At 35.8% G+C, this 24,202-nt stretch overlaps 1 protein-coding gene across 3 annotated transcripts in view; it reads left to right on the forward strand.

The window, feature by feature from the left end:
• Nucleotides 1–24,202, forward strand: part of LOC149797201 (lysine-specific histone demethylase 1A-like) — a 69,894-nt gene that overhangs the window by 22,647 nt on the left and 23,045 nt on the right. For all 3 annotated transcript variants that reach the window (XM_089961883.1, XM_089961881.1, XM_089961882.1), the window contains exons 6-13: nucleotides 1,131–1,223; nucleotides 2,838–2,944; nucleotides 3,724–3,805; nucleotides 6,760–6,854; nucleotides 7,644–7,786; nucleotides 15,785–15,875; nucleotides 16,331–16,465; nucleotides 17,340–17,413. In XM_089961883.1, the coding sequence (XP_089818009.1) occupies nucleotides 1,131–1,223; nucleotides 2,838–2,944; nucleotides 3,724–3,805; nucleotides 6,760–6,854; nucleotides 7,644–7,786; nucleotides 15,785–15,875; nucleotides 16,331–16,465; nucleotides 17,340–17,413 (820 nt within the window). The remainder of the gene's footprint in view (nucleotides 1–1,130; nucleotides 1,224–2,837; nucleotides 2,945–3,723; nucleotides 3,806–6,759; nucleotides 6,855–7,643; nucleotides 7,787–15,784; nucleotides 15,876–16,330; nucleotides 16,466–17,339; nucleotides 17,414–24,202) is intronic.

Here is a 24,202-nt window from a genome sequence, read left to right on the forward strand (position 1 = left end):
TTTAGTCCATTAGCTGGCATGCTCAGTGTACTTTCTCCAGCTTCTGTCTATCTATTATGGCATTATAAGGTGAGAGTTGAACTTTGTTGAGCCTCTAATCACTTCCCAGATGGCTACCAGGTTCCATTGATGACAGCACAACCTTCACAACAACATCTTGCATGGGGCTTATAGCTTTTACTATATTCACTTGAGAAAGTTTTGTTGGCAAGGCAACATATGTGTGCAGAAACCATAAAGAAGTTGGTTTCCGTGAAATTAAGTTCATATGTTTCTCATTTACTTTGCTGCCTTTAACACTTTATTGAGGGTGAGGTCATGTTGCCTCTGAGAGGTGAAGATGGTAGAAGTTAAATGCTCTTTCATTCCCTCCACCTTGTAGCAGTTCTTGTACTATTAGTGGGTAATGTATTCAAAGGAGAAAGGATCTTTTTTTAATAAATTGTATTTTGTTGAGATATCTTACCTGATCACATTATTACCAGTCTCTTTTTCCACAAATGTGAACATCCTGTTGCTGGTTTACTCATGCTTAAAATGGCAAACAGTCTTGTAGTGGGGGCAAGAGGATGTAATTTGTAAGAATTATTTTGATTCATCAGTGTGATATGTAGACAGAAATCTGAATTTTCTTTATTTTAGGAGGGTTGGATTTGTGAGGTTGTGGATTTTTTTCCCCTAATTTAATTTTAGTAAAAACTTTCTATACAGCAGACTGCTGATTATTGAGACGTCTTTTATCTGGATTGTTCATTCATACAGACTCAGATCAGGTATTTGAAAGTGTAAATTGCCCATTGATAAAATTTGATCATCCATATATTGATTTTTTGGATAAAATTGTTTCCGAGTAAGTTTCAATACATGATTGGCTTTGCACTGTACAATTTATGATCACACCAGAGATTGAGAGAGTGATCCCCTGGAATGGTGGGGGTGCATTCCTGAGAAGGCATGGCACTCCCCAGGAAGGAAAGACATCCATCTGGGTATTGCAGGACACAGTGCCCAGGTGCAACAGACCAGAGACAACACTGTCTCTTGGCAAGATGGATTTATCTAGTCCAGGTAAAATACTTGTAACAGCTCTGTCCAGTGTAAAAATAAATAGTTTTCCTGTTTTCTTTTAGGTGATGGTCCCTTGGTAATGAGAGTTCATTCCTATCTTGAGAGATTTGGCTTTATCAACTTTGGTGTGTTCAAGAGACTTAAGCCTTATCCATGTAAGTACAGCATCAACATTACCATATATGCCATAATGGACCCATATCTGATGTAACCTAATACCACTGCAAATTACATACATGCCAACCATTATGCTTTTGGCGTAATCATTATGCTTTTTTCACCAGATTACGCCTTACGTGTAAACAAATTTGGATTACGTGTTTTCGGTATGTTCCCCTCCCCAAAAAATTAATAATTTGTTTTCTTATTTTTATTAACATTCCATTAATCTTTCAGATGGTATTCTAGAAAAGATGGCTTCTATGTAACTACGACATAAGAGTACGCTTGTCTGTAGCCTTGCATGCACTTTCCTAACAATATTGTGTTATATTTGTAGCAGCTGCTCTATTTCCAAGAAAAATGCTGGTTTTACTTTCGAACTTTGACCTCAGTTTCTATTTATAGCAGCTTTGTGGCTTAGTTAGAAGAGAACAAACTGATTTTCTAATTTTTAATCTTTGCTTGCATATTCTTTGTTCTAATTCATATCTGATTCTAGGTCAAAACGACTGTACTTGCAATGGAACACAGTTCAGCCTTCTGTTGAATTTAATTAAATGTCTGCAAAAAAAAGCCCACTTGATCTGACCTCACAAAATCATAAAGAGAAAAGAAGTCTGCTTACAAAATTTGCTATTTAGGCAAATGTTTGAAACTAAGATTTATGATTTTTTTTTTAATAGCAGGATGTGGTAATAAATGTCCTGAAAATTAATGTAGAACCTAGCTTAAAATTACTAACAAACACTTATTTTCCTTGCAAAGCTTTGTAAAGATAATATGAAATAACTATAGATTGCTGAGGAAAAAACAATAAATGAAAGTGTTTCCTTTTCTTTGTGCAATGCTTGATATGGAATCTAGTAAAATGATAGTAAAAACTTTCCCAGGGATTGTCAGATCACACAGATTCTCCTTTTTGAACCTGGGACAACTGAAGTGGTCCTGGCATGGATATTGACAATCGCTTATGTACCTTATCTGAAATTCTGTAAATTCTGTAAATGTCAGTGTAAATACTGTGAATGGCACTGAAATATCATCCACTGACGGATAGCATTTGCTTGGGAAAATTCCACAAATGTGTGCTCACTTGGGCAGCTGTACTTTTCTCGTTACAGCAAAACTGTACCTTAAAAATCTAAACAGCTAAATCAGTCGGCTAAGTATAAATACAGTAAATGTATGCCTAGGTGGTCAGATGTTAAAAATGTTGAAAGTATTGATGCTGTTAAGTCTCAGTTTCATAAGGATCTTTGCAATCTTTATGCAAAATAATTACCAGTGTTCTCGATGTTGCTGATAGTGATGAGAAAAAAAACCACATCTCTGATTCATGAATGCCGATTATGAATGTAAACTTTGAAGATTATTTATGATCACTTTTTATGCAAACATGAAATGTAAAGGGGAATTATACCAATCCTTGCTTGGCATTTGGTAACAATAGGTATGAATGAAGTAATTTAGGAATTATCTGTAAATGTTGAGAACATCCACCCCCTGCTTTAACAAAGAGCTCAAAAATCAGTAAAGTTCATTTACTGAAAATTTACATGGATAGATTGCCTGTACATTACATTACTTTATTTTCTACATTTACCTAGCCAAGAAACATGGGCGTGTCATCATCATTGGTGCTGGAATTGCTGGGCTTATTGCAGCCAAACAACTCATGTCCTTTGGTATGGATGTTGTGATACTGGAGGCAAGGGTATGTGTAAAGTTTAATTCCATGATTAACTCATATTGATTTTGACAATGGCTTTCCTACAGAGCTTCTCTGCCCATTACTGAGTATCAGTTCAATGACACTGTATTATTGGGTCTGGATTCTTCTGCATCTCACATTCTCATCTTTTTTCAGTCTTGCAGACTTACTGTCTTGCTTTTCATACATGATTTCTTCATAAAGTTTTGAACATGCTTAATCATTCTATTGGCTTTGAGTTTCAAAATATTATTCATTGACATAAATCAAATATTGCATCTGTGATTATTCATTTCAATTAAAAGAAAAAAAATTTGATGTCTATTTTATTCTTGTATATCAAACATTTCAAGTACAGGAAACAGTTTTAGGGTCTGTATTATTCTTGTATACCACACATTTCAATTAAGCAACCAATTTTGGGGTCTGTATTATTATACTGTAGACCAAACATTTCAATTACAGTAAACTATTTTGGGGTTTACAATTATATTGTATACCAAAAATTAAAATTACAGTAAACCAGTTTTGGGGTTTATATTATATTTTTAGACGAACATAATAAAGCAGTGTATTGACTGATGACTTCACTGCTCCTAATAGTTGATTCTTTTCAGTTGGGTTTTTGTCTAAAATAAAACATCCTCCCAGTTACTTAGAAATCAGACATGGGTCACATTGATGCACATCTTTGGTTATAATTAAAGAAAATTATTTGAGGTTACAGCAACCTATTGTCATGTGATTACTATAGAGCTCACATTAATTTTTAAATCTTTCAGGACAGAGTTGGTGGTCGTATAGCAACATTTAGAAAGGGCAATTATGTAGCTGATCTTGGAGCTATGGTTGTCACTGGACTGGGTAAGTTGTGATATAAATTGTTTTACTACACCACAGATCATGGTTTATCACATGATGAAATATTGTCTATGTGTTTGTCAAGGATAAATGTGATTTGTGCTGGAGGAAAAAACTCATGAGGAACTCAAAAGTTTTATGTTTTATTTATTTAGGTGTATTCTTCTTCTTTTTCCTTTTTCAGATTGGAGGAATCCCCTTCTTGTCTGTGAACATGTCCATTCGAATTACCAAATATTGTTTGTATAATTGATATTAATAACAAACACTAATTAGTATCAAAATCTAGTTGCATGGTCCATTCAGATCAGCGTTTTATGTCAAGGGAGACAACTCAAATTTCGGTAAGATTATATCTTGTAGTAATTACCTTGGATATTGTACTAGTGATAGTAGAATTTGAATCAAGAGTTTAAAATGGTTTGAGAGGAAGTCACCTTTTCCTCAAATAATGTTTATAAAATATTAATGTAAATTCTCTTGGGACATGAACAGAAAAATTTGAATAATATTATAGAGATTACTTAGAGAGTCTATTTAAAATTGCAATGTCTCTCAGATTATGTCTTTCTCTCTGATCTTATCTAAATTAGATTCACTTCAATCCTTCAAGCTGTCAGTCATTTCAGTACTTGGATACTATAAATTTTAACAGCTAAAGAGCATTTTATTATGTTGTAGTGATTCTAAGATAGGAACTGATTAGTTTTAGTTTTAAAACTGAACTTATCAATAAGTTGATCTGGTATCTGACTGGCAGTTCCTGTCAACAGGTTAAAGGCTCCAGATGTAGCATCCTCCTAGATAAGCCTCTCACCTTGCTGAAGACTGCTGTCTGATCCAGTCACTAGTTTATAGGTTGTAGATCTTGCATGTGGTTAGCGGAATCATTGACCAGGTTAAAGACTCTAGATTGGCACCTGGACAGCTGAGCCTACAACCAGGCTGAAGGCTCTAGATCTAGTGTCTGGCTCACTGAACTGGTATAAATATAGATCTGGTATATGGTAAGCTGAGTCTTTCACAAGGCCAAAAACAACTGGCCGAACCAAACACCAGGCTAAAGACTCCAGATGTAGTACCTTGTTAACTGAGCCCGTCACCAGGCTAAAGGCTCAATCAGAGTTGATTTAGTGTAATTTTGTATGAATGTTTTTTTTTATCAAGCCCTTGTTTTAGTTTGATTGTTAATAATATTTAAAAAAATCCATATTAATGAGGTGATCTGGCAGTTGATTAGCTGATATACATGTGGTAACAGTCTGTCTTTAAATTACATCTCTGAAAATAGTGTTTTAAAACATGGTAAAAATTGCTTGAATAATGCCTTGCAAAATTCTGTTGTGTAATAAAATTTATGCTTAAAAATGAGATGTCATTTGTGACCTATTAACTGGTTTGGACTGAGCATATTATCATTCTAATCCCTATGTTCCAGAATTGAACTTTTGTTGAAAATCACTTGATCAGCGTATATTTACAAGATTTGAAAATAAATAGATTGGATTATATTCATAATCAACTGCAGTAACTATGAGTGATATCAGGCTCCACTTGGACCACTTACTGTACTCATGTTTCTTCACTGAAAGAACCATTTGTCTTGCAGATTGGCGCTCTTTACTGCATAGTAAATTTTCCAGTCTTTGATATATTACTGTTGGCATGATTAATCCACAAGAATTGTAGTTAAGTTTTCTAAACCAAGAGACCATTTTGATGGGCAACCAAGGTAGAGTTTTGGTACAAAACATTACTTGGAGTTAGCAGGAAAGTGATATTCAAGTCATCCTGCATCAGTGACTATGGGGTCGAAATATTTAAGAATGTGCTTAATTGTCATTCACTTTGGTTTGCAACAGTGTTTGCAACTTGAATATGATGGCAACCGTAACAAAAGTGAAGTAAAAAACTGCTTATTACACCTGCTATCATTATCTTGCCAAGGAGGTTGGGAATGGATATATTGTTTTGGGCATGTGTTCATTAGTACATTCTTTTGTGTATTTGTTCATTCATTTGTTATGCCCTCAGTGTATTGTATCCTTTATCACTTACACTAATGACACATGGTTGTGAAATTAGTATGTGGATGCATATCAAGAAATGTAACTTGGTCATATCAAATGTAGGTCACTGTAACCTAATGTTTATATTTGCATGACTTTTGTAATTTCATTAGATTGACCCTATCTTACCTACACATGAAAATTGGTATGTTGCTGCATCTCAGCAAGGGTCACTTACACGTGCAGAATATGATCCTGAATCATAATTTTCACACTTGAGTGACTTTGCATTGTCATCCATTAGTTTATTATGCCTTCAGTATCTTGGATCCAGTTTCACACTTATGAAAGTTGTCGTGTGGATGCGTCTTAGGAAGAATAACTCAGTTGTTTGAAACTAAATCACATTGGATAATTGATATGCTTGAGTGGCTTTGATATTTTCACTTTTAAACTGGGATGCTCACCCATAGATGCAATTTAGAATTTTCTTATCATTTTAATATGAATTTGGTGAAGTTAAAGTATCCTGGCATATGTTTTTTAAAAACTGCCTTCCCTGTGTACCATGTATGTTTAAATAAATAGTCAGAATGCAGAGATTATATGTAGAATGATGCAGTTTGGAATATTTAAATGTAGTATTAAATATGTGTAGATGGAATCCTGCCAATGGAATATGAAGATGTAAAGTATTCCAATATCACTAAACAGTTTTAGAAAGAAATATTTTGCATTGTGAAGATTCAACCCAGAATGCAATTCCTTCATACATAGAAAGTGCAAACATGTAATAATGCCAAATAGAATATAAATATGTTGCTAGAAAACGTAAACATTGAATTATGAGAGTGATTTTAATGCATAGACTTGCCACTGTTGTGGAATCTTTTGAAGGTCTCAGTGAAACTGAGCTTTATTTTATGTGGAACACTGGTATATTTCCAGGTGGAAACCCAATGACCGTCATCAGCAAACAGGTCAACATGGAGCTTCACAAGATCAAACAGAAGTGTCCCTTGTATGAGAGCAATGGATGTACTGTAAGTTTATACTGTGAACAATAACAGCGACATGAAACAGGTCAGCTTATAAACACTGTGCTATTTGGCTGACTGACATTTGTGTAATGATTGGATGCCATGGTAGTTCAGTTGGTAGTGTTGGGCTCATAATTCAGAGGTCACAGGTTTTATACTCAAGTCAGTCCAGTTTAGCTGCCACATTGTTTCCTTGCACTCATGAGTTTGTTTACTAAATGATAAGTCCAAAAATAAAAGTTTTGTCCTCTTGGCAGATTGTCAGCTTTGGATATGGGTTGTACATGGAATTTGGTCTCAGTGTTCCTTGCATCAGTATACCCCTCCAGCAGGTGAACTTAGGTCACAGTGACTTTTTTTCTTACACTAATTACTTTGTTGTAAGCAGGTTATCCTCTATCAGACAAACACTAGCATATAGGCATGCTTAGCAGTCTCTGACAGCTCTTCTTGTTATATGTTGTTTGTATACAGAGAAACTTATTGACCAGTATTTCAAACCTCTTGTTGGGTTAACCTCAGTGGGAAGTAAGACAGAGAAAGCGTACCTTCCAGCCTTTATGGTTTTGGTGTAATCATTATGCTACTAGTTGAGGATAAGTAACATAAGTCTCTTGAGTAATAAATATGATGTTTGAGGACATAATGGCTTTAAATGTTTCTGTATTCAGCCATGAACAGTAATATTGTAAATATTTTCTTGATTCCACCTATAATGGACAAACAAGCAAATATGATATGCAGTAGGTTCAGCTGATTGAAGCTTTAGAGGACATGTCTTTGTTGCTGCAGGTTCCCAAAGAGAAGGATGAGATGGTGGAGAGAGAGTTCAATAGATTGCTGGAAGCCACTTCCTTTCTTTCTCACCATCTGGACTTTAATCAAATCAATGGAAAACCAGCTTCTCTTGGACAGGCATTGGAAGCGATTATAAGGTATGTATTTAAGTGTAATTCAGCCATTGTTAAAGGAAAGTGAAGTATAGCAGTCACTTTGCAAAAGCAACATGTCAGTCCTTTTTTTTTTAATACCAAGACATGAAATTGCTTGTGAAACTGCTGCTTTGCTTTGGATTTCTGGCTATCATGGATGAATATAAACTTGTCTCATTCCAGCATTTCAGCGTGGATTTCTGAACCCTCTTGAACTGAGTCTGCTGCTCTCTGGAATAGTTCTTGAGATCATCTCATCGTTATCTATCGTTTGCTCAGAGAATACAATTTCAGCTCAGGAATATTTGTGCCACCTGTGTCTCCTCAATATGACAGTAGCTTCCTTCAATTTTGAGACTCTTGGACATGTGACCCCAGCAGATGATTCTTCTATCCCAGTGATGGCAGTCCTGGCCTTTTAGACCAGATGATCCTGGTTTGGGTTATATGAGGTTCAATCTCTTTAGATGGTAGGACCTTACTTGGTTCACAGCAGGCATCCCACTACATCAGCAACTCCTGTAATCTACATTTGCTTAGATGCTGGCATGACAGGCTGAAGTGTCTACCTCCCGCCCTCCTACTGATAATACAGTGGTCTTGTTCCCGCAGGACTGTTTGAAAGGTTATGCTCGCAGGAAAGGACATTCTCATTCTGTCTGACAAATCAACTATCTTTAATTACATCAGGCAATGGGGAAAGAGATCCTGAAATGTCTGCCTTCAGGTTTGAGACTTCTTTGGATGGTGTCATTTATTTATAACTCCATCTCAGTCCATGATATTCCAGGCAGGTTGTATGCCCTAGGGGGCTCAATATCCCACAATATTTAGCTGTTTTATACCAGATGGTTATTTCTTTCCTAGGTCTTCAGTTGATCTGTGCCTGTTGGGGTTTACATGTCAACATTATGCAACAAAGTCAAACAAAGCTTTCAGCCTTTGTCTCCAGTCCGTGATCTCAGAACCTGGGAAGTTGATGCCATTTCCCTTAACTGGAATGGTCTTGCAGCATATGTTTTTCTCACTTCACCACTGATGTCCCATTCTTGCAAAGGAATTGAGAATCAGAGTGATATATAATTCAATTTCATCCTGCAAGTGGGAATGGCTATGAATCATTGGTTTAGTGATTTTAGAAGTGGAAATACCTTGGAAATCCAGCTTTCTTCTTTCCTGCTCAAACAAGATGATGACTCTGCAAGCTTTGTTCATACATAGAAAACCCTCAGAATAAGTGGTGGACAGAATTGCTTCAGCAAGGCCCATCATTAAAAAAAAATATGTGAGGAAGCAGAGAGTTTTATCACTCATTGTTATAAGCAGAAACTCATTCACCAAAAGCCTCACTATCACAGACAACTCCCATTCTGCAGCATGCATGTTTGCCCCCCCACCCTCGACCACCCCAGAATGAGATACTTGTGCAGGGTTGTGAGGTTTGTCAGATATGCGGAGCTAAAAGTGGCTGTTATGAGGTATTTAAGGATATTGATAACTGAGAAGTCTTATCTTGAGGATTGTATTGATAAAAATAGCAGCCAATACTCCAGACAGGTGAATTAGGAAGCAGGTATGAAGTATATGGGCATTACGTACTTTTAAGTACTGACAAACTGGGAGCAAAATGTTGTGAATGCTTGAAGATTGGCAGTGGCCCAAAACAAAGTGAAGGGAGCACTTAGACAATGAAACAAAATGTTTGTAACAAAGGCCCCACTAGCCAAATGTCTGTTATTAACTCTCTCCATAAAATGATTTCCCCCATGGTTGATAATTTTTCGTTTCTGAGCAAGAGTCTATTCCAGTGGTTAGCAAAAGGACAAGATTAATGTGCTTAGCATTGAGTCTGTCTTTGTGGACAATATTGTGTATAGTGTCCCCCTGCAGTAGTTGGTCTTTTTGCACATTGCTGTGTACGTTGTCCTCCAGCAGGAGTTTATAATTTGTCCACATTACTATGTACAGTGTCCACCAGCAGGAGTTTGTAATTTGTCCATATTGCTAAGTCATCATCCACCAGCAGGAGTTTGTAATTTGTCCACATTACTATGTACAGTGTCCACCAACAGGAGTTTGTAATTTGTCCATATTGCTATGTCATCATCCACTAGCAGGAGTTTGTAATTTGTCCACATTACTATGTACAGTGTCCACCAGCAGGAGTTTGTAATTTGTCCATATTGCTATGTCATCATCCACTAGCAGGAGTTTGTAATTTGTCCACATTACTATGTACAGTGTCCACCAACAGGAGTTTGTAATTTGTCCATATTGCTATGTCATCATCCACTAGCAGGAGTTTGTAATTTGTCCACATTACTATGTACAGTGTCCACCAGCAGGAGTTTGTAATTTGTCCATATTGCTATGTCATCATCCACTAGCAGGAGTTTGTAATTTGTCCATATTGCTATGTCATCATCCACCAGCAGGAGTTTGTAATTTGTCCATATTGCTATGTCATCATCCACCAGCAGGAGTTTGTAATTTGTCCACATCACTATGTACAGTGTCCACCAGCAGGAGTTTGTAATTTGTCCATATTGCTATGTACATCATCCTCCAGCAGGAGTTTGTAATTTGTCCATATTGCTATGTCATCATCCTCCAGCAGGAGTTTGTAATTTGTCCATATTGCTATGTCATCATCCACTAGCAGGAGTTTGTAATTTGTCCATATTGCTATGTACATCATCCACTAGCAGGAGTTTGTAATTTGTCCATATTGCTATGTCATTATCCACCAGCAGGAGTTTGAAATTTGTCCACATCACTATGTACAGTGTCCACCAGCAGGAGTTTGTAATTTGTCCATATTGCTATGTACATCATCCTCCAGCAGGAGTTTGTAATTTGTCCATATTGCTATGTCATCATCCACTAGCAGGAGTTTGTAATTTGTCCATATTGCTATGTCATCATCCACTAGCAGGAGTTTGTAATTTGTCCATATTGCTATGTCATCATCCACTAGCAGGAGTTTGTAATTTGTCCATATTGCTATGTACATCATCCACTAGCAGGAGTTTGTAATTTGTCCATATTGCTATGTACATCATCCACCAGCAGGAGTTTGGAATTTGTCCATATTGCTATGTCATCATCCACTAGCAGGAGTTTGTAATTTGTCCATATTGCTATGTCATTATCCACTAGCAGGAGTTTGTAATTTGTCGATATTGCTATGTCATCATCCTCCAGCAGGAGTTTGTAATTTGTCCACATTACTATGTACAGTGTCCACCAGCAGGAGTTTGTAATTTGTCCATATTGCTATGTACATCATCCTCCAGCAGGAGTTTGTAATTTGTCCATATTGCTATGTCATCATCCACCAGCAGGAGTTTGTAATTTGTCCATATTGCTATGTCATCATCCTCCAGCAGGAGTTTGTAATTTGTCCACATTACTATGTACAGTGTCCACCAGCAGGAGTTTGTAATTTGTCCATATTGCTATGTACATCATCCTCCAGCAGGAGTTTGTAATTTGTCCATATTGCTATGTCATCATCCACCAGCAGGAGTTTGTAATTTGTCCATATTGCTATGTCATCATCCACCAACATGAGTTTGTAATTTGTCCATATTGCTATGTCATCATCCACCAGCAGGAGTTTGTAATTTGTCCATATTGCTATGTACATCATCCTCCAGCAGGAGTTTATAATTTGTCCACATTACTATGTACAGTGTCCACCAGCAGGAGTTTGTAATTTGTCCATATTGCTATGTCATCATCCACCAGCAGGAGTTTGTAATTTGTCCATATTGCTATGTACATCATCCTCCAGCAGGAGTTTATAATTTGTCCACATTACTATGTACAGTGTCCACCAGCAGGAGTTTGTAATTTGTCCATATTGCTATGTCATCATCCACCAGCAGGAGTTTGTAATTTGTCCATATTGCTATGTACATCATCCTCCAGCAGGAGTTTATAATTTGTCCACATTACTATGTACAGTGTCCACCAGCAGGAGTTTGTAATTTGTCCATATTGCTATGTCATCATCCACCAGCAGGAGTTTGTAATTTGTCCATATTGCTATGTCATTATCCACCAGCAGGAGTTTGAAATTTGTCCATATTGCTATGTCATCATCCACTAGCAGGAGTTTGTAATTTGTCCATATTGCTATGTACATCATCCACTAGCAGGAGTTTGTAATTTGTCCATATTGCTATGTCATTATCCACCAGCAGGAGTTTGAAATTTGTCCACATCACTATGTACAGTGACCACCAGCAGGAGTTTGTAATTTGTCCATATTGCTATGTACATCATCCTCCAGCAGGAGTTTGTAATTTGTCCATATTGCTATGTCATCATCCACTAGCAGGAGTTTGTAATTTGTCCATATTGCTATGTCATCATCCACTAGCAGGAGTTTGTAATTTGTCCATATTGCTATGTCATCATCCACTAGCAGGAGTTTGTAATTTGTCCATATTGCTATGTACATCATCCACTAGCAGGAGTTTGTAATTTGTCCATATTGCTATGTACATCATCCACCAGCAGGAGTTTGGAATTTGTCCATATTGCTATGTCATCATCCACTAGCAGGAGTTTGTAATTTGTCCATATTGCTATGTCATTATCCACTAGCAGGAGTTTGTAATTTGTCGATATTGCTATGTCATCATCCTCCAGCAGGAGTTTGTAATTTGTCCACATTACTATGTACAGTGTCCACCAGCAGGAGTTTGTAATTTGTCCATATTGCTATGTACATCATCCTCCAGCAGGAGTTTGTAATTTGTCCATATTGCTATGTCATCATCCACCAGCAGGAGTTTGTAATTTGTCCATATTGCTATGTCATCATCCTCCAGCAGGAGTTTGTAATTTGTCCACATTACTATGTACAGTGTCCACCAGCAGGAGTTTGTAATTTGTCCATATTGCTATGTACATCATCCTCCAGCAGGAGTTTGTAATTTGTCCATATTGCTATGTCATCATCCACCAGCAGGAGTTTGTAATTTGTCCATATTGCTATGTCATCATCCACCAACATGAGTTTGTAATTTGTCCATATTGCTATGTCATCATCCACCAGCAGGAGTTTGTAATTTGTCCATATTGCTATGTACATCATCCTCCAGCAGGAGTTTATAATTTGTCCACATTACTATGTACAGTGTCCACCAGCAGGAGTTTGTAATTTGTCCATATTGCTATGTCATCATCCACCAGCAGGAGTTTGTAATTTGTCCATATTGCTATGTACATCATCCTCCAGCAGGAGTTTATAATTTGTCCACATTACTATGTACAGTGTCCACCAGCAGGAGTTTGTAATTTGTCCATATTGCTATGTCATCATCCACCAGCAGGAGTTTGTAATTTGTCCATATTGCTATGTACATCATCCTCCAGCAGGAGTTTATAATTTGTCCACATTACTATGTACAGTGTCCACCAGCAGGAGTTTGTAATTTGTCCATATTGCTATGTCATCATCCACCAGCAGGAGTTTGTAATTTGTCCATATTGCTATGTACATCATCCTCCAGCAGGAGTTTGAAATTTGTCCACATTACTATGTCATCATCCTCCAGCAGGAGTTTATAATTTGTCCATATTGCTATGTACATCATCCTCCAGCAGGAGTTTGTAATTTGTCCACATTACTATGTCATCATCCACCAGCAGGAGTTTGTAATTTGTCCATATTGCTATGTACATCATCCACTAGCAGGAGTTTGTAATTTGTCCATATTGCTATGTCATTATCCACCAGCAGGAGTTTGAAATTTGTCCACATCACTATGTACAGTGTCCACCAGCAGGAGTTTGTAATTTGTCCATATTGCTATGTACATCATCCTCCAGCAGGAGTTTGTAATTTGTCCATATTGCTATGTCATCATCCACTAGCAGGAGTTTGTAATTTGTCCATATTGCTATGTCATCATCCACTAGCAGGAGTTTGTAATTTGTCCATATTGCTATGTCATTATCCACTAGCAGGAGTTTGTAATTTGTTGATATTGCTATGTCATCATCCTCCAGCAGGAGTTTGTAATTTGTCCACATTACTATGTACAGTGTCCACCAGCAGGAGTTTGTAATTTGTCCATATTGCTATGTCATCATCCACCAGCAGGAGTTTGTAATTTGTCCATATTGCTATGTCATCATCCTCCAGCAGGAGTTTGTAATTTGTCCACATTACTATGTACAGTGTCCACCAGCAGGAGTTTGTAATTTGTCCATATTGCTATGTCATCATCCACCAGCAGGAGTTTGTAATTTGTCCATATTGCTATGTACATCATCCTCCAGCAGGAGTTTGTAATTTGTCCATATTGCTATGTCATCATCCACCAGCAGGAGTTTGTAATTTGTCCATATTGCTATGTCATCATCCACCAGCAGGAGTTTGTAATTTGTCCATATTGCTATGTACATCATCCTCCAGCAGGAGTTTGAAATTTGTCCACATTACTATGTCATCATCCTCCAGCAGGAGTTTATAATTTGTCCATATTGCTATGTACATCATCCTTCAGCAGGAGTTTGAAATTTGTCCATATTGCTATGTACATCATCCTCCAGCAGGAGTTTATAATTTGTCCACATTACTATGTCATCATCCTCCAGCAGGAGTTTGAAATTTGTCCATATTGCTATGTCATCATCCACCAGCAGGAGTTTGTAATTTGTCCATATTGCTATGTACATTGTCCTTCAGCAGGAGTTTGTAAGTTGTCCACATTGCTATGTACATCATCCTCCAGCAGGAGTTTGAAATTTGTCCACATTGCTATGTACATCATCCTCCAGCAGGAGTTTGAAATTTGTCCACATTGCTATGTACAGTGTCCACTGGCAGAAGATTCTTTTTGTTCATGTTGCTATGTACAATTATCACAAGCAGGAATTTGTTTAAGGGCACCAAATATTTGATATTCGAGACAGATTTATGTGTATGCGGGAATTCCTGCACTTGGAAAGACTGATAGAATGCTGAAATCACCATTTAGTTGATAAATATCTTTAGCAGCCTGACTTAATGACACTTGAAAAGACTGATGGAATGCTGAAGTAACTATTCAGTTGATAAATATCTTTAGCAGCCTGACTTAATGACACTTGGCTCTCAGTGACATGCTACTCACTTCCAAAGATTGTGTCAAAGTGGCAACAGACAATTCAGCCTGATGCCTCTTGTTTACTACAATGTCTGCCATATTTAGATCACATGTTGCATCGTGCTTATTTTCAGGTAATTTAATGTTGATGCTCTAGCCATAGACAAATCTCCCTTCTGCTGCACAGTTTTATACAGTTGAAAAAGATGCTTTTTTCCCCCAGCAAATGCTCAAAAGTTCCCTGGCATATTTTTGACCAACCTGTATACAGTCAATTTTACTGGCATGTAAGCCCATGTTAAAGTTGCAGTAGCGTTTAAGTCTTTGATACGGCATGTCAAACATTTGACAGTTCTTCATGAAATATTCAGAGATCATGTTGTCCAAATAATTGTATTACCCCAAAACAGGGAAATAGACATGTTTTGCCAGGCAGAGGAAGAGGACTTAAAAAAATACAAAATAACATTTAAGTTAAATACAGCATCCACATCGAAAAACGTATCTAAGCTGACTGTATGAATATAATCATCGCTAGTGTTTGTTGATGTGCTTCTACCCAGTCATCTGAAACCATCTTATACATAAGTTGATGTATTCAGCAGAAAGTTTTGGTATCATATTACTGTATGCCTAAAATTGGATACTTTGGTTTGCTTGGATTTATTGTCCCACGTGTATCATATCACCAGTTAGAAAGTAAGACAAAGCATTTTTGGGAATTCATGTTTAAATATAAGCGTAATGGCTTTGTTTTAGTACTGATTTCTGAGTTGGAAATTCTTGTCCCCACATGGTGTAGCTTATGTTGGCTTGTGTCAGCTAATGAACCTATGACTGTATTCTGTCAAAAAGTACTAACATTTAAATTTGACACATTTATATTTTTCCACAGGTTGCAAGAGAAGCATGTAAAGGAGAAACAGTGCGAACATCAAAAAAATTTAATAGATCTGCAGGAAAAGCTGAAGAAGAACCAAAATAATGTAAGCATTGGCAATATATATATATATATATATATATATATATATATATATATATATATATATATATATATATATATATATATATATTTGATTAATGACTAGAGTTGGATTTTCTGTGAACTTTAGCATTCTTTTATGTGTGGCCATTTATATTGATTGATGAAACAAAAACATCTAAACCTGATAGTAATGTTATTACATGAATATGGAAGCTTGCTTATTCATTTTTATCTGCTTGCCACAAGACAGAGTTTATTAAGTTAACAATGTTGTCCATTAGTCTGTTGCCAAGTTTGTTTCCACACAATTACCATTCAGTTACCATTCTATGTAGATGGCTTGCACTTGGGGTAAGAAAGAACCTATAATAAAAGCTGGGGTGGGTTACTAGTAACACTGAAAATGTTGTAGCATGCTGCTATTCTGGAGACATTTTTTTTTACTGTTGTCAACAGTTGTTGAGTCTAAAGGACAAAATTGAAGAACTACACAGGCAGTGGAAGGAGGCTTCAGAAGTCAAACCACCACGTGACATTACGGCTGAATTTCTTGTGAAGAGCAAAGAAAGGGACCTCAGAGCTGCATGTAAAGTAAGTATTTAAGTTAGTACCTAATTGACTCATTTGAATTCATTGGTTGTACTGTGGTTAGTAAGATGACACAAAAGTTTCCTTGGAGGGAAAACAGACACTATACAGGGGAACAACACTTTTAGTGTGCTTAATTATAATGTATATTTTGATATAACACAGTTTCATCATGGTTCCCAATTTATTTATTTTTTTGGCATTAGATGTCCCTTATTCTCTGATACAACTCAAAACATTAGCCAAACTGACTAACAAGTAAAACTAATTCAGTCAGGTTAAGAAATGTACAGCGTACAGATCATAACATTCTTACACAGTAATAATTAATTTTCTATCAGCTTGGGGCTATCTTAATCCCGATTTGTATATCAATTGGTAGCTTGTAGAAATTATTACTATACTGTAATTTGGTACATGATAGGGTCAGCATTTTTGCTTTATCATCTGAATAAAGCATAAATTGTGTACACTAAATGCTGTTCCTGGAATAAGGAATGGGAGTTTGGAATGCCACAAGCCAAATTTTAACTTGACTGGTCACCACATAGCACTTACATTCTGTCTAAATTGTTCCTCACAAAAACTCCTCTATACTTGTTTTTTTTCTTCTTCTGGAAGAGCCGGCATGGGGACTCAAAGATTTCATCTATTTAATTGATCATCCTGAAGTTGCATAATAATTTTTAGAAGATCTTTTATGAATGTATATTTTATATGAAATTATGAACAGTGGATATTGTGTAATTCAACACGTTTAGAAGATTTTATAATATTACATTAACACTATAAAATTCTCATCATGATCAAAATTAAAACCGCATTCATCGTTAAAGGCTGCAACATTCATTTATTAATTTAACTTTGTTGTATTTAGGAATATGACCAGTTGGTTGCACAACAAAAGGAGATTGAGGAGAAGTTACATGAGCTAGAATCAAACCCACCAAGGTAAAATTTGAAAATACGTGTGAATAATTCATGTGATTTAGATCATAGATGGTTGTTAGAATAAGTCACCCAGTTTTGCAGCAGTTCCAGTTACATTCCCAGGTCTGTGTCTGGAATTGAAACAATATGGCCACTGATTTTTTTTTTGTGCCACTTGTCCTTTGACACAACCAAATCCATGGAAACTCTTTGGTACAACTGTTTCTGTTAAATATCTTATGCATTATTTAAGATCGGAACATTTTTTCCAGCATTATCTTAGTTATTGGTAATTTTTTTGGGTTGAAAATAATTTGACTTGAGTTTAAATGGCATTATTTCCCTTTATTATATGAAAAAAGGGCTTTGAAATAAAAGTATGCTGTAAACAGTTTTATTGTATTCTGTGAATCTGCCATCTTTGTGCATGAACGTGTCTGAAAATATTTAGCATTTTATTAAAATTTTCAACAGTATAAAATATTATAATATCCAATGCAGTTTCATATGAATTTTATCCATAATGTTAAAAATGTCAAAAAAATTAAAAGGATTAAAATATTGTTGGGTATTAGACAGGTTGTACATGGAAGCGCATGGTGTTTTTATTTTTTTTAAAAGAACATCACAGGTTTAAATATTTTCATTTAAATTTGTGTTGTATAAACAGTTTTTTCTGAATATTTATTTACAAAACTAAGTTTAAATTCAGTTTAGGAAAAATGAACACTACATTAAATACAGATCGGAAGTTGATAAGATGAGATTTTGTTTTGACTCAGGGTGCCCTGGTTGGCCAAGTGATCTTTACAGACCACTGACATTTCACCTCTGTCAGCATGAGTTCAGGTTTTGGCCCAGCTAATATTGGTATGTGGGAAAGCCTGCCAGTACTTTCCTATGGGTTTGTGGTTCTTCCTCAGGTTCTTCCTCCACCTAAAATATGTTGGCTGCCAGGTATTACAGCCTTAGAAAAGTGCAGCTAAGTTTAATGCATGCTGCAAGTTCACACTGGTTTGTCACCTGGCAGTCTTTATGGAATAGTTCTAACAGTCGAATTTAAATAAAGAGTATTTAAGTAAAGTTACTCTTTAGCCAACTTATCTGGAAATAAACAGGGTGACATTTTTGGTATCTCTTTGGGGTATAACACCTTGAGAACAATGGGAGTCTGCAAAAAATGGTTGAAAACATTTTTTCTTCACCAGAAGTATTCATCAAATGGTGAGCTGGAAAAAAAACACTAAATTTTCCTTTATGAATATTTGTTGCATGAATTCAGATACAATTTGAATATTGGTCAATGGTAATTAAGTTATAAATTCTCTTTTTTTCTTTGTCACTTCTGTATTTAATGACCATCCCACCAACCCACTCAGATTACTGCCAATCCTCATTGAAAACAATGTGAACCGAGTGATTTAAATTTAGTTACAAGTAAATGAGGGGGCCCTGAGTGGCTGAGTGGTCTAAAGTGCTCACTGTTACGGATCACTGCCATCTCACCTCTGTCTGCATGTGTTCGAGTCTTGGGCTCGGCTGATGTGGGTATTTGAGAACGCCTGCTGGTAGCTTCTCGTGGGTTGGTGGTGGTCCTTTCCTGGGTTTTCCCCGGGTTCTTCCTCCACCATTAATACTGGCCTGATGTATAGCCTATCTTGTGCTGAAAAATGGTGTTAAACCCCATTACAACAACAAGTAAATTGCATTTTGGGTTTGGGGGGTCTTGAGTACATTTGAGAGTGGAGGGGTGGTGGGCTTCAGACTAAATATCTAATGAATATGGGCATTATTTTCCCCAATTTTTTCTTCCAACTCAGTATAACCTACAATGTTTTTTTGGTACTAAAGATGGACTATAGGTAAAGAACAGCAGTAGCTCTACATATCTTTTAAGGATTTTACGTTTATTACCGTTATCTTTTATTTTATATGCTTCTCTAGGTTTTAAAATATGTAACAGAAAGGATGTGAAGCAAATAATTTAAGTAAAATTAACAAACAATTTATTCCTCTAAGTTATAATGAAATTTAAGAGACACAGTATAATTGACTAAATCCCAAATAATCCTAATTGTCCTATTACAAGTCCAAATGAGTTCCAAGTGAAGTCTTGAATATCTTAATGTATCACAATGAAATAATCAAGACTATCTTTGAATGAGTCCTCAATAATCCTAAAGTAGTGTTTTAGTCCAAATAGTCAATGAGCACTTTGTAATTCCAATGAATAATTTAATTAAATAATTCTTCTCAGATTATATCTGAATACAACTCTAAGTGATTACACAGACTAATCATAAAATAGGAATGAATATTTATTTACCAAACTGCTTTATATATAAATCCCATTTCACCTGTGACGTAATAGATTTCCTACATAAAACCCACTAACTTATAAACTAGGTCAGGTCTTGAACTCGTATTAAAGTAAACTTCACTTTTTATGAAAAAGTTCAGGTTGTCACAACCCTCAAACATGGACAAAAATTAAACACATTATAGATATACATAACAATATACATTTTACAGAACTCTTACATATTTATGCATTATATTTTATCCTGTACTTGATTGTTTACATTAATTTAAAAGGTTTATCTTCCAATGTTTTGTTCAGTTCATTTTTACATTTTATTTTTAACACTTACGTTTTGTTGGTACCATGTAGACATTATAATGCTGATATCCCATAAAGCACTACTACATACATATTCAGTCAAATCAGAGCTTCCTGTCATAGCCATATATCCCTGTATACAGACAGTTTGAAAGATGGAGACAAGGTTGGAGCTGCCATATTACCATCTTGAGCTGCTCTACTGGATAAAGCTTCAAATTTTACTGCAGAAATTACAGCCATACTCAGTTCATTTAACCAGAATAATATCTGAAAAATAAATTTCATTATTTCTTTCAATTCCTTTCCTACACAGAAAGTTGTATAAAACCTTAAATCTGACAACCAATTAATGAACCAGATGCTACCGAAACATGATTTGCTCAAACAATCCGGAAAAAGTATAGTGTACTGTTGGCTGCCAAGTCCACATGATATAAACAGCAGATAAAGCAGCAACAGTTTGCTATGCAGTAACTCGTTTTTGAAAGAAAGATCCCATATACTGACTTTAAATCAGCCAACATGTTTTTCATACATGGCAAACTGTGTGGAAAGAAAACCCCACAAGCAAACTTCAGAACATCAGACCCACTTTTGGAGAGTGGCATCCCTAAAATAGAATAAATCGCAGACATGAGGTGGTATTGTAGCAGTTGCATGTTGGACACCTGACTTGTGTAAATATCTTGAAGGGTGAACATCAGTTGGAATTCATCCTCTGCCAGTATCAACTGACATAGGAACACATACTTGTTGAATATGTTGACTTTCCACTCTGTTAAACAACAGTATTTTGATGTGAAGTCAGAGAAATTGTATAATAATATACCATCCAAGAAAATCTTTGACTTTTTGATGGAATGCAGTTTGTGTAATGAATTTTGACAAGATGTTTTAAGGATAATGTATGTGGTATCTATAATATTTATTATATGCTTTTTAAAGAATTTATGCATCTTTATGCTTTATATTCTATCTTGTACTCCTTGTTTACATTTACTTGAAAACTTTTATCTTAGGTTTTTGTGCAAAGCTCCCTTTTAAGAATTTTAGCTCTACTGGTCATAAGCCAGAAAAGCATAGGGGTTGGTCTTTCATCTGTTGTCCAGGCAAATTTGTTACAGCTACCTCTCCTGAACTACTTGGAGGATTCTCGTAAAATTGTATGTATGCATTTATGCCATGGTCTAACTAGCCCTGAACGAAAAGTGTTGCTTAGATATCCAATATGACTGCCTCAGTGGCTATGTTGACAATCTTGTTATTGCTACTCCTTATTGGATGGTCATTTCAACATGGTGTTTTCACAGACATACTTATGATGTCTTGTTGGTCCCAGGTGAAAACTGGACTACTTTGATGTCCAGTTTGGCCAGTATGGCAGTCATCTGTAAAATCTTGTTCTCGCTGCTTCTGACTGAATGGTCATATCAACATTGGTTTTCACTACAAGACTTGAATGATGTCTAGCTGGTCCTAAATGAAAATAATGCCAATCTGACATACTGTATGACTGCCACTGCAGCGTTCTGGAAAATCTTATAACTATTCCTCCTTCCTGGATGGTCATGTCAGCTTGGGTTTTTCACTAAAAGACTTTTTATGATGAATTGGTCTTAAATGAAAATTGTGCTGATCTGACATCCTGTTTGGTCCTAAATGGAAATGGTGCTGATGTAAGGTCCAAAATCTTGTAATCACTACCCCTGAATGGAAAGTCATACTGACTTGATGTTTCACAAGAAGACTTCTTGTGATGTGTACTTAGTCCTAAATGGAAAAGGTCTGATATCTTATATGGCTGCCACAGTAGGCATCTGGAAAATCTTGTCATCACTACTCCTGAACGAATCCTCATATCAGAATGGTTTTCTCCTACATTTTGTTGATCCTGAATGAAAATGGTGTTGATTCTGACATTGAGTATGTGGCCATCTTGAAATCATGTTTTTTCTTCTTCTACTTCTCTTGAATGAAAAGTGACACTGACATGGAATTCCAGGAAATTCATAGCCAAGTAAACCACCAGTCCCTTCAAATATCTCTTGTTTGAATTTTGCGTTGTAGTGGTACCATATATCCACTTATATTGAGGATCTGTTAAACACTACTTCATACTGACATACATTCATTTACTGTGGTGACTATCTCAACAGAACAATTATCTTTGAAATGATTTGTTCACAAAGAAGATTGCATGTACATGTTCCAATTTAAAGGTGAAGTTTTGGTGTATATACAAGCTGTATTATATGAGTTCCTTGGAATGTAAATGTTTTATAATTTCTTGATGTGATGTGAGCTATAATATTGTTTTTTTACAAGGTACTTTACCCATAATTGAATCAAGTTTTTGTTTAATGCTGGTATACAGAACTTGTGTGTTGTCAGTTGTGCCAAAAGGGGGTATTTTACTGCAATCTGGTTTTGCTTTAATGGAGGTCAGCAGGATCCATTGTGTAGCTCTGAATTATTCTAGTTGACAGATAGCCTTTTTAACCTGCAATTTTTTATCAGACTAGTACTTGATCACATTTTAAACTTAATCTTTTATGATTGTATACTCATTATTCCCACTATGAAAACAAAGTCATATGGACAGCGTTCTTTTGCATACCAGGGCCCAGCAACGTAAAATGAATTGCCCACTGAACTTAGACACAAAGACACAGTGATTACATTCAAGAGGGCTCTCAAAACTCACTTATTTTCACTGCAAGAACAAACTTAAAGACCTAATAATGTTTCCTACCTGAATTATTCTCAGCTTGTTTTTTATATTTTTAATGTTTTTCTAACTTCATGGTTATTGTTTTTGTAATAATATTATTATATGTTTTTTATCTTATAGGTCTTGTCTAATGTTGTAAAGTGCTTAGAGCTTCTAAAGATTAGGCGCTATACAAAGTCCTCATTATTATTATTATTATTATTTCACTTGTAAACTGAGGTGAGTGATTTTTTACCTCATGTCCATGACATTAGGAAAATTTGAAGAAGAAAAAAAAACTTAAGACATGTTTGGACATGATAAACATTGTTTATTGTGGAGGAAGAAAGAGGCATTTATGCAAAATTACTTTTAAAACAGACAGTTTGAGATTCTTTAATTACCTGGGCATATTTCTTCAAAAAAATTCTTATTTCTTATTCCACAAAGAAGTGTCATCGATCAGTGGCCTAGTGGTTAGAGCGTCCGCCTCAAATGCGGGAGGTCATGGGTTTGATCCCTGGTCGAGTCATACCAAAGACTTACAAAAATGGTACTAACCGCTACCTCGCTTGGTGCTCAGCATTAAGAGGTTAGTGTTAGGACTGGTCGGCCTGGTGTCAGGATAATGTGACTGGGTGGGACATCATGCTGCATGTCTGTGGCATGATGCCTCAGTGCTAGATATCACTATAAACTGCCACACTGCAGACATCGAAGCAATATGACTGAAAAATTGTTAAAGTTACGTTAAAAAAACATGATCTAAACAAAATTTGTTGATTCATAGTCAACTGCTACATGTATTTCAGACAAGATATTTCTTTCTACTAATATTACTACTACTCTCTCTGTTTATATATATATATATATATATATATATATATATATATATATATATATATATATATATATATATTGTGAAGCGCTTAGAGCTTCTAAAGATTAGGCGCTATACAAAGTCCTCATTATTATCACTTAGGGTCACCCTTTGTGTTTGTTGCACAAAAATGTTTTATTAAGTTAATAATCAATTTAGATCTATACTTTTGGAAGTGTGTTAAAACAATTTAAAAGATATAATATACAGGAGTTCAAGGTAAAGGTGAAATGTGTGCCCAGATTTTAAATTGTGGAAGATGGTAGTTCTTTGTTTGTTTGCAAATTATTCCCTGAAAGTTGACTTTAAGAAACATTATTACAGGTTGATGATTGCCAAATGAAGAGTGATAAAATTGATATTTGGTGAATGAAGAGTAATAAGATTGATATTTGGGGAATGAAGAGTGACAAGATTGATAATTGCTGAATGAAGAGTAATAAGATTGATAATTGCTGAATGAAGAGTGTCAAGATTGATAATTGCTGAATGAACTGATAAGATTGTTAATTGCTGAATGAAGAGTGACAAGATTGATAATTGCTGAATTAAAGGTGTGTGTGTGTGTGTTTTTAGGATTTTTAGCATAGCTTTAAC

The sequence above is a fragment of the Sinohyriopsis cumingii genome, chromosome 6 (assembly GCF_028554795.1).
Source record: "Sinohyriopsis cumingii isolate HCF-2022 chromosome 6, ASM2855479v2, whole genome shotgun sequence".
Taxonomy (NCBI): Eukaryota; Metazoa; Mollusca; class Bivalvia; order Unionida; family Unionidae; genus Sinohyriopsis; species Sinohyriopsis cumingii.